The following is an 11,741-nucleotide window of genomic DNA, read 5'->3' on the forward strand; positions in this document are numbered from 1 at the left end:
CTTCACTCTTTTAATATTGAGAAGATTCAGTTTTCTTAAGTTATCAAAGTCTTGATTAAGATGACAAAGCACAGGAAATTATTTTGACAAAGCTTAGAACTTCTGTTTTATAGGCAGGTTATTTAATAGGTAAAGAAAAATCTTTCACAACCTCTTCAGAGAAAAGTGAAACAGACCACTAAAACTTTGTCCTTTAAGTAGATGAAAAAAAATCAAGTTTTAGTTTTATATAAATATACTATCAATATTAAGGCTTATTTTTAAAAACTGTTTAATTTTACTTTGATGAGAGACAAGGTAAAATTTCCTGTGCTTATTCTCAGGCTCCCTCTCTCTCTGTAGATACAGATATGTCCATACTTCGTCCTCCATTTCTCTGTTTTCCTTTCTTTCCATTCTGAAATAATCAGTTTTACTTTAGGAAAAATTTATTTTCTTTTCCATTAACAAAAATGTATATCCGTATCTCATACCTTTTCTTAGCCAAAAGTATGTCCTATATTCCTTGCATACAGAATTAGTTGCTCGCCTTGTTATTTAGTGAGCTAAGGGAGTGCCTATACTCAGTATGCAGAATTTCACTGTCTTTCTGATTGCCTCTCAGTACTCCCTCCCTTAACTATGCCCAAGTTCCTAAGCCTCAAGTCCCTCTGGGTCAGTGTCTTCAGAGAACAAACCTCCATTCTTCACTCTGGAGTGTGTTAAGAGTGGTTACAAGGCTGCATTGGAGTGGAGAAAAGGAACTTTTTATAAAGGCTTTTAGCCAATCCTCCCACTTCAGACTTCCTAATATCCACCTTCAGAGCTACTTATCGCCTACAGTTTTTGAGCCTTTCTGAAACTATGCCACACTTTTTTGCCTTGCACCTCAGTTTTCCTTTGCCTAACTTCTATTACAGATCTCTGCTCTGTTAAGTCAGTTACATATCAGTAATCTATCAGGTTGGAGTTTCCACCCATTCTCTTTACCCCTGTGAACTGATGCCTTGTTTCCCCATTTCACTACCATGCAGTGGGATTTCAAGAGGGATCAGAAGGAAATGCATGTGTTCAATCCTCCATGTTTAATTAGGAGCCATTGATTTACTTTATAGATGGAGGTACTGAGGCTCAGGGAGGGATAATGACTTGCAACAGGTCATATGACATAACCAGGCTAGAAATAAAGTCCCATCCTCATGTGTATGTTCACTATGAAAGAAACAAAAAGGTATGAAAACAGGAGAAATGCAGACATTCAGTAAAGCGGCTTGAGGATGGGGGCATATATAAAAGGAGAGTGCTTATAGAAGTGGCGTAAGAGGAAGTGAAATGAGATGGCCAGAAAAAAAAACAAAAGAAGTGATTTCAGCCTTGGGTTTTCTGCCATCTTGCAGTTCTTGTCTTCAAATTCCTTCAAGATGTTTATTATCTACAAGAACCCTTCCTGTGTTTGTGTTGTTGTGTTGTTTAGTCGATAAGTCTTCTCCAACTCTTCTGTGATCCCCATGGACTGTAGCCTACCAGGCTCCTCTGTCTATGGGATTTCTCAGGCCAGATACTGGAATGGGTTGCCATTTCCTCCTCCAGGGGAACTTCCTGACCCAGAGATGGAACTCACATCTCCTGTGACTCCTGCATTGGCAGAAGGATTCTTTACCACAGAGCCAACAAGGAAGCCTCTGTGTTTACCACTCTCTTATTTCAAGCCAGACTCCTCACTGTTTCTATCCTCTACTCCATTCTTTTCCAGAAAGATATAATATTTTAAAAATGTTATTCTACTCAAATTGCCCATATTCTCAAATGTTTGCAATGACTCCCCACTGCCTATGAGGTAAAATCCAAATCCCCTCAGTAACTCAATAATCCAAGTCCCTGACCTGGTTGAGGAGAAGGGTTGATAGGGAAACATAGTGGAAGAGATGGGAGCAACTTGACAAAAGAAGGGATAATAAGCATTGGTGACAGGGAGGAGAAGTTAAAGATGATTCTCAGGTGATAAGCTTGAGTGACTGAGGCAAATTAGAACAAGAAAACCAGAGATGCTGATGAGCTTGATTTTGAAAGTGGGAATGTAGAGATGGCAGTGTGAGATCCATGTAAAATGCCTAACACAGAGATGGAAATAGAGAAAGAAAGATGCAATTATGCATCACAAGATCACAGGATTGGCAAGTTCTTACATGCTTCCAATCCAAGGCAAGAAGGATAGGTAGCCTCCTTGGGGGTCACCAGACTACTTAAGCCCACCCAAATATCTCCATTCTAAACAATACCTTTTGATTTGATGACTCTTGAGAAAATCTCTATGGGATGGGGTGGGAATATTTGAGTTAGTTTAAGGAGGAGAAAAAAAGAACAAGAGGGGATAGGCATGTCAATATTTCTAATCTATGATCTTTGATGTTGTTGTTAAAGCTAAAGCATTCTAAAACATAATTGCCTGATCCCTACAGTGATGTCAGCTTCCTGTTGCTGCTAAAACAAATTGCCATGATTTTAGTGTCTCAAAAACAGCACAAATTTACTATCTTATGGTTTTGGAGGTTAAAAGTCTAAAATCAGTCTCACTTAACTAAAGTCACATGTCAGCTGAGCTGGCTCCTTCTGGACGCTCCAGAGGAAAATGTATTTTTTTGCCTTTATGAGCTTTTAAAGGCTGCATGCATTTCTTGGCTTGTGACCTCTTTCTCCACCTTCAGAACACATCAGTTCAATCTCTAGTTCTACAGTTACATTTCCTTTTTCTGACTTTGACCAACTTGTGCATGCATACTACCTGCTAAGTCACTTTAATTGTGTCCAACCCTTTGTGACACTATGGACCACATCCCACCAGACTTCTCTGTCCATGGGATATTCTTGTCCAGGCAAGAATATCAGAGTGGGTTGCCATGCCCTCCTTCAGGAGATCTTCCTGACAAAAGGAATCGAACCTGCATCTTATGTCTCCTGCATTGGCAGGCGGGTTCTTTACCACTAGCACCATTTGGGAAGCCCCTTGACCCTCTTGCCTCCCTCCTATTAGGACCCATGGGATTACATTTGGCCCATCTGGATAATATAGAATAATCTCCTCATCTCAAGATCCTTAAAATTAATCACAACTGGGAAGTCCCTTTAGCCTTGTAAAGTGACATATTTCAGGTTCTGGAGATTAGGATATCGACATTTGGGGGGAACCATTATTCAACATACTACAATAATTTTCTGATGAAACTCAGGACCCTCAGTTCTAGTCAAGATATGGTCTATATATATTGATATCAATGAATGAGTGAATGTACCAGCAAAAATCTTTTAATGATTTAACAAATATTATTGGTTCCATTAACTGTGAGGTCATTTTTTTTAATTGGAGGATAATTACAATAGTGTGATGATTTCTGCCATACATAAACATGAATCAGCCATAGGTATACATATGTCCCCTCCCTCTTAAAACTCCCTCCCACCTCCCCCCGCCCCCATCCTACCCCTCTAGGTTGTCACAGCACCTGGTTTGGGTTCCCTGCATCATACAGCAAATTCCCACTAACTGTCTGTTTTACATATGGTAATGTATGTGTTTCAGCACTACTCTCTTAAGTCATCCCACCCTCCCCCTCCCCCACTGTGACCCTAAGTCTGTTCTTGATGTCTGCGTCTCTTTTGCTGCCCTTCAAATAGGATCATCAGTACCATCTTTCTAGATTCCATATATACTGTATATATGTGTTAATACACAATATTTGTCTTTCTGACTTACTTCACTCTGTGTAATAGGCTCTAGATTCATCCACCTCATTAGAACTGATTCAAATGCATTCCTTTCTGTAGCTAATGTGTATATGTACCACAATTTCTTTATCCATTCATCTGTCAATGGACATCTAGGTTGCTTCCATGTCCTAGTTATTGTAAATAATGCTGCAATGAACATTGGGGTACAAGTGTGTTTTTCAATTATGGTTTCCTAAGGGTATATGCCCAGTAGTGGGATTACCGGGTCATATGATGGCTTTATTCTTAGTTTTCTAAAAGGAATCTCCATAGTATTCTTTATAGTAGCTTAATCAATTTGCATTCCCTGGGTCATGTTTTAAACTACCTGCAGAGGAGGTCCAGGATCCATTGGTTATTCTCTAAACTTGACCCTGCATTGGTCCCAGAGCAAATTTTGTCATATTAAAATGGCAGCCAGTTCATTGACTATCATGGAATTAAGAGAAGACAGCTCTTTTTTTTTTTTTTTTTTCCCATCATCCTACTCATAAGTATTTAGACACCAGAAAGGTAAACAGAGCAAAAATACAGACATAGCCCCACCTGAACAGCTGCTCCTGGTTACGGAGATCATTTGAGGGAGGTAATCTGAAAAAGCTGTCTGATACAGACCCTCCAGGTGAGTACCTCTCCTCCCTGCCCCAAGCAGCTTGACTTCCACATGAAGGTCCTACATGTGGCCATGTGGACTGTGAGCTTGACCCCAGTGGGAGACCTGCCCTCCTTGTAGCCTTAGTGTCTGACCCTACTGTGGCCTTCGGGATTGTCTCCTGTGCAGGCTGTGAGCTTGACCTCTGTGGTGGGGGGCCTGCCATCCCTTTAGCCTGACTGTCTGACCCTACTGTGGCCTTCGGGATTGCCTCCCGAGTGGGCTGTGAGCTTGACCTCTGTGGTGGGGGGCCTGCCATCCCTTTAGCCTGACTGTCTGACCCTATTGTGACCTTCGGGATTGCCTCCCGTGTAGGCTGTGAGCTTGACCTCTGTGGTGGGGGGCCTGCCATCCCTTTAGCCTGACTGTCTGACCCTGATGTGGCCTTCGGGATTGCCTCCTGTGTGGGCCGTGAGCTTGACCTCTGTGGTGGGGGGCCTGCCATCCCTTTAGCCTGACTGTCTGACCCTACTGTGACCTTTGGGATTGCCTCCCGTGTAGGCTGTGAGCTTGACCTCTGTGGTGGGGGGCCTGCCATCCCTTTAGCCTGACTGTCTGACTCTGATGTGGCCTTCGGGATTGCCTCCTGTGTGGGCCGTGAGCTTGACCTCTGTGGTGGGGGGCCTGCCATCCCTTTAGCCTGACTGTCTGACCCCACTGTGACCTTTGGGATTGCCTCCCGTGTAGGCTGTGAGCTTGACCTCTGTGGTGGGGGGCCTGCCATCCCTTTAGCCTGACTGTCTGACCCTGATGTGGCCTTCGGGATTGCCTCCTGTGTGGGCCGTGAGCTTGACCTCTGTGGTGGGGGGCCTGTCATCCCTTTAGCCTGACTGTCTGATCCTGATGTGGCCCTTGGGATTGTCGCTCTGGTGGGCTGTGAGCTTGACCTCTGTGGTGGGGGGCCTGCCATCCCTTTAGCCTGACTGTCTGACCCTGATGTGGCCTTTGGGATTGCCTCCTGTGTGGGCCGTGAGCTTGACCTCTGTGGTGGGGGGCCTGCCATCCCTTTAGCCTGACTGTCTGATCCTGATGTGGCCCTTGGGATTGTCGCTCTGGTGGGCTGTGGTTCTGTCACCTTTGTGGCCTGAAGCTGTGCCCCTTCTGTGGCTTGTGCCTCGTGTGTTGACTGCTGGCCTGACCTCCTTATAGCCTGAGAGTACGTCATCCGGGGGGCCTGTGGTCCTCTCCCCCGTGTAGACTGTGAATGTGCACGCCCTGTAGGTAGTGGGCCTACTGCTTGAATGGGCCGTGGATCTGTCCACCCTGGGGGAAGTGATCCTGCTACTCGGATGGGCTGTGGGCCAGTTGCCTGTGCAGCCTGTCGATCTGCCCCTGGTGTGAACAGCTGGCCCATCTCCCGTTTAGGCTGAGGGCCTTTCCCAGGCACTTGGATCCCAGCAGTGACATGGCTGGGCCCTGAGCCTATATGGGCACCAGAATACCGACTCCCCACTGCTAAGTGGTTCCTAGATCGGTTTTGGCCACACTGGTCACCATTGTGAGGAGAGGAACTCCCAATCTCCATGTAGGAGACAGAGGATCTTTCTGGCCCTGTCATGCCATTTTCTGAGTTCAGTACACAGTAGCCCAGAACGCATGCTTCACAATTGGCCGTGTCGTGGGACCCATTCAAAGGTACTTCCGGGATCACAGGTAACTCCGAAACCTTCCTGAAACCATTTCTGTAGAATTTCTCCAGAACACGCTGCACCAGGTTTTGCAGAATCCTATTTCTGCTTTCTGGGGAGAAATCAGGCTTCTCAAACTGAGACCGGGAGCACTTCTTGCACCTCTGTCCAAAGATCCGCATGAGCACCTTGCCTGGGGATTTCTGGTTCTCCAGGTACATGTGACATAGGATCTTCACTTGGGCAGAAGCCCAGCTTCGACGGCATGAGGAACACGAGAACCTGCAGGCAGACAGAAGACCATTGTACCCTCAGCTGTTGCCGCCTGGGGGAAATGGGCCTGGCCTGGTCTCTGAGAACCCTTTCAACTTGAAAAAGTGCATGTGATATTGACAATTTGACAAGAATGAGAGGGACTGTGTTTCTAATAAAGCTTCTTCCTGTGGCCCACTGAACTCCCACCCAGATGTGGTCCCAAGTCTGCCTCTTTGCCAGTGAAACATCTCTGAATGTCTCAGAGGGAAAAACATTTCTGCCATTTGCCAGTGAAGTTTGGTCTTCACAAGGTCACAGAGAACTCCTACAGAGTGCCTATTCTGAAGCAATGTTTTACAGTATCATCCCATTTCATCTTTAAAGCATCCCTCTTGGGTAGGCATTATTGATCCCAATATCCAGATAAGGAAACTGAATCATAAAATGATACACAACTTGCCTAAGGAGCTCGCAAAGTTAGATGGTAGAGCCATGTTTCCAATCGCAAGCCGTGATCCGTCTACTATACCACATCGCCTCTACTGAGCAATGGGGTTTGTTTCGTACCTCACTTAGGACCTGGAACCACAATACTTGAGTTGGAGACTCAAGTCAGTAATTTACATTGCTGTTGTTATTTAGTTACTAAGTCATGTCTTACTTTTGCAATCCCATGGACTGTAACCCACCAGGCTTCTCTGTCCATGGGATTTCCCAGGCAAGAATACTGGAGTGGGTTGCCATATCCTTCTCCAGGGGATCTTCACAACCCAAGGGTCAAATCTGCACCTCTTGCTTGGCAGGAGCTGCTTTACCACTGAGCCATCTGGGAAGCCCATAGCTTATATTAGGGGAACTTTTTTAAAAAACACTACTCTAAGCCTCATTTTTTACATTCATAAAAGGAAAAATATTCAAGAGTTAGATTGTCAGCATTAAATGAGAATATGTGAAAGCATCTTGTAAACTACAAAGTATTTTTCAAAAACTGGTTAATATTCTCCTAAAACTATGTTGGTAGGTTGCTTTTTCCATCTTGGAATGACTGTCAGGTCAATTCATCTGAACAAGAGAAGCACCTGTTCATTTGGGAGAGTGCCAAACTGATTAAAGACATCATGAGTCCCTCAAAGAGCTCTGACTGGTGCAAAGAGAGAGACTCTTACATGGTACACTGGGTTCCAAGCAGAGCAGAATAACTGCCACATGGGCTCTAGCCAATGGCTTGAAATCTGGGTTCTGTACAGCCCCAGAAGGCTTTATATAACAATAGGTTCTGCAGATAAAAAAATTATATATAAGTATATATATGTTCTGTAATATGTAAATATGAACAAGTTATTTGTAAACATGTGACCAACGTATATAGAGAGAGACTCAAGTCAATAGTTTATGTGTATATATACATATAAACTATATAAACTATTATATATATATGTATATATATATAGAGAGAGAGAGAGAGAAAGAGAGAGAGAACTATTCATTGTCTTATGAGAGTGGAGAAGAAGGAATACTTACTCTGCCTAGGAATTCCAGGGCACTTGAGTTATTCCTTGAGGAATAAATAGGGAGGCAGGAAGGAAAGGACCTGCTGAATAGGCAGAACATCATGGACAAGGGTATAGAAGTCTTGAAATGTATGTCATGGCTAATAACCCATAAGGAAGGGAAGAGAGGACATCTGAGGTGAGATAGGAGCAGGCCAGGAAGAAATATAACAGTTGAAGTGAAGGTCCCTGCATGCCATTTAAAAAAGTAGACTTGACTGTCCAAGTCAGCATTTCTCACCCTCCTGCATGGGCAAGGAAGCTGCCTCCTGCAACTGAAGTCTCACTGGAAGTTAAGGAGGAAGACAAGGGAGGGGCAGTGTTTAAGGACATAACCAGGTTTTAATTTCTTGCAGCACCAACCCCTCTTCAGTTCGTCAGTAAAGTAATATTCAAAGCCATTGTCTGGCCTTAGTCAGTTCTTGGGGCTATAAAGGAAAGCCCCAGTCCTAGGCTGGTACTGACCAGGACTAGGCTTGTAGGGCTGCTGCAGCCTGTGGAAGCCAGTCTGGACTGAGGTGGGAAGTAAGATAGCAGAAGTTTCTATATAGTGGCAGTCCGGAATAAATGGTGATGAGAGGATAGGGGAGAAGATTTATTTCCCCTGGGGATTTCCAAAAATATTTAGGGAAGAAACCTAGTAAAAGAAGAAATTTCCTACCATTAAGCCAAAATAGAGACTTAGAACCATGTCATTTCCACACTAAAGAACACTATAACTGCAAAAGGATGAACAGCCTGGTGACACATATTCTTTTTAACAAGCCCTCAAAAGAATTCATCAGTGCCAAGCTGAGCCTCTTGGCCCAGAAAGGCCCACAGCTAGACAGACTCACATACCTGCCAAATCCTTTCTGCTGGTATTGCTTCCACCCCTGGGCCACAGAGTCTGGCCGAAGGCTTCCATCCATCTTCAGGGTCCATCTGGCCCGGGGTTTCTCCTGACAGATCAGTTCTTGAAATGTCTGCTCCCATTCCCTGATATCCAAAGCTATTCTCTTGCTCTGAGGCTTGGCGTCCATGTTGATAGTAACTTTCAGTTTCCAGCAAGAGGGAAATACTGTTTCAGTTTCTCTGAACACACGTCAGCTGCTTTTTTTTTTTTTTTAACTTCCATTGCAGGCTGTCTGAGTACACAGAGCAGGTTTTTGTTCTGAGGACAGGGGGCAGCAGGGATGAGCTGGTTTGTGAACAGGTCTTGCTAAGGGACATCCGAGTGCAAAACTCTGGTCTGGATTCTGGAGGTACCTATTAGTTTGTTTTTATTTTATTTTTCTCTCATTTTTACACTAGGCAAAGCACGATGCTGGGGCTTCTCTGGTAGCTCACCTGGTAAATAATTCACCTGCAGTGCAGGTGCAGTGCCGTGCAGGAGACCCTAGCTCGATTCCCGGGTCAGGAAGATCCCATGGCAATCCACTTCAGTATTCTTGCCTGGAGAATCCCCATGGACAAAGGAAGCTGGTGCACTATAGTCCATGGCGTCACAAAGAGTCAGACACACCTGAGTGACCAGGGACACACACACACACACACACACACACACACAGTGCTATGCTCAGCACTGGGACAAGCAACATCAACTAAAGCAGTTCCTACCCCCATGGGGCGCTCACACCCTCGTGCAGACACTGGACAGCAGGGGTCGATGTAGGGGAGCACGTGTCCAAGGCGTCTCTCACGTACCTGACAAGTCCTCACCATAGTCCCTTCAGGGGGGATGGATTATTCCTGGTGTCTTTCAGGTGAGTGGCAAAGAGAGCCGGGTTTGGGGGCTTACCTTGTTCAAAGTCACCCAGCTAGTAAGCAGTATAAGTGAGACTTGAACTCATTCTTGTGTGACTCTTAACCTGCAATGTCTCTAGCCACCTCCTTCCCCAAGGAGAGCTCAGGATGGTGTTTAGGATTCCAGGTTGGCATCCTGGAACCAGTGGGAAGAAACATCTTGAGACCCTGACCACCTTGAGACCCTGATTTGGTCTAGTGAGATTTTCTGGGTTATGAGGCAGGACAGTAAGACAAATGAAAGGATTTCTGAACTCCTCCCTTCATTGTATAAATTATTGTGCAAAGCAATATACAAGCAGGAGTGGGAGCCATCTTTCGATGTCATGATAGAGTTCCCATTCCTGGGGTGAAGTAATGGGAATAGATGACCTGTAAATTCAAAGTCACTTCTGGGTTTCCCTGGTGGCTCTGTGGTAAAGAATCTGCCTGCTAATGCAGGAGACATGGGTTTGATCCCTGGGTTGGGAAGATTCCCCTGGAGAAGGAAATGGCAACCCACTTCAGTATTCTTGCTCGGGAAATCCCTTGGACAGAGGAGCCTGGCAGTCTACAGTCTATGCAGCTGCAAAGAGTCAGACACAAGTTAGCAACTAAACAACAACAACAAAGTCACTTCTAACTAAAAACAGTCTGAGATCCCAGAAAGTAAGCTCTGTCCCTCTGATGTTGCAATTCAAATGAGGGAGATAAGACAAGCAGGATGCTTGTGTCCTTGGAAATCCCACTACAATCCTTGGAAGTCCCAGACAGGATCACCCTAAATCTTCTCAGGCTTTCTAGATTTTAACGTGCTCTGTTTGGGAGGCAGAAACCTCTTCCCCTATCCTACCCTCCCAGGATATTCTGTTTCATACAAACTCTCCCACTTTCATAACTTTATACATTGAGGGTGCGTATGTCTGCAGAAACAGTATAGGATATTCTTGTCTGCACAGATAGTTGTAGGAACTTCAGGTTAAACCCAGGGAGTATTAGAATTGGAAATCTCTTAGGAATCAACTGGTCCTCTTTTCCTTCTGATTATTATACCTAAAAAAACAGAGATCAGAGACATAGGACTTCCCTAGTGGTCAGTGCTTAGGAATCCACGTGCCAATTCAAGGGACTTGGGTTCAATCACTGGTCCAGGAACATTCCACATGCTACAGGACAACTAAGCCCACACTCTAGAGCCTGTGAGTCACAGGCTGAGCCCACAGGCTGCAGCTACTGAGACCATGCACCCTAGAGCTGGTGCTCTGCAACATGAGAAGCCTGTGAGACACGACTATAGAGAAGCTTCTGCTCACCACAACTAGAGAAAGCCTGCATACAGCAAAAAAAAAAGACCCAGCACAGCCAAAAATAAATGAATAAGTAGATAAATAAAAACCAAAAACAGAAACACAAAGGAAAGTATCCTCCTGCCCAAGGTTATGCAGAAAATTATTGCCAATAGACGGCCAGGACACAGACATCCCATTTTCTAGCTCTGAACTCTGCTCACTTGCCCAACCTAGGCAAGTTCCCCATCCTTCTTCTACTTTCTGAGCCTGAGCCCACACTTTTTGTCCTATATCTTCAGAGCTTCCTTGTCTCCTGACTCCTCAAATGGTACTTTCCCCCCAGATGTTGCCTTGACTGGTCCACTGCACTCCCTGCCATTTCCCTCAGCCTGTGCTTGATGTGTTTCCTTTGATATACACAACTGCTCCAGGCCAGCCTGGTCCAAGAACAGGAGCATGGGGAGGCCATGGGATATGAACTGAGACTTGAGAACTGGAGGAAGCCCATTATCTTCCTCACTACCATGAAGGGAAAAAAAAGAAAAAAGAGAAAGAAATCACAGCCTTTTAAAAACCCCATGGATCCACTATAAACCACTTGTTTCTTTGTGCCAAGACATCATGACTTCAGGATAATCAAATCATGGAACTTAAAGTCAGCTTAAAACACAAGATTCAGAAAACTAAGATCATGGCATCTGGTCCCATCACTTCATGGCAAATGGAGAAACAATTAAAACAGTGACAGATTTTATTTGGGGGGGGGGGGTGGGCTACAAAGTCACTACAGATGGTGACTGCAGCCACAAAATTAAGACGCTTGCTCCTTGGAAGAAAAGTTATGACCAACCCTAGACAG

At 44.9% G+C, this 11,741-nt stretch overlaps 1 protein-coding gene across 2 annotated transcripts; it reads right to left on the reverse strand.

Annotated features, from left to right (window-relative positions):
- Positions 1-3,842: 3,842 nt before the first annotated feature.
- On the reverse strand, positions 3,843-8,961 carry RTP4 (receptor transporter protein 4). 2 transcript variants are annotated; one of them, XM_043473450.1, is made up of 3 exons: positions 8,670-8,873; positions 5,452-6,306; positions 3,843-5,265 (listed from the first exon to the last, which is right to left on the reverse strand). In XM_043473450.1, the coding sequence occupies exons 1-3, from the start codon at positions 8,849-8,851 to the stop codon at positions 4,233-4,235; spliced, it is 2,070 nt and encodes a 689-aa protein (XP_043329385.1). In that variant the 5' UTR covers positions 8,852-8,873; the 3' UTR covers positions 3,843-4,232. The 2 variants fall into 2 exon arrangements, with proteins under 2 accessions (XP_043329385.1, XP_043329384.1); XM_043473449.1 differs by having other exon boundaries at positions 3,843-6,306; positions 8,670-8,961.
- Between the last annotated feature and the right edge of the window lie 2,780 nt (positions 8,962-11,741).

This window comes from Cervus canadensis, chromosome 7 (assembly GCF_019320065.1).
Source record: "Cervus canadensis isolate Bull #8, Minnesota chromosome 7, ASM1932006v1, whole genome shotgun sequence".
NCBI classification, from domain to species: domain Eukaryota; kingdom Metazoa; phylum Chordata; class Mammalia; order Artiodactyla; family Cervidae; genus Cervus; species Cervus canadensis.

Bases quoted from the DNA above. Each gene is read 5' to 3' on its own strand.
- RTP4 (XM_043473449.1), bottom strand. From the start codon at position 8,851: ATGGACGCCAAGCCTCAGAGCAAGAGAATAGCTTTGGATATCAGGGAA. The intron at 6,307-8,669 runs GTATGTGAGTCT...GTCTGCCTGCAG, and splicing joins CAGCAGAAAGGATTTGGCAG to GTTCTCGTGTTCCTCATGCC.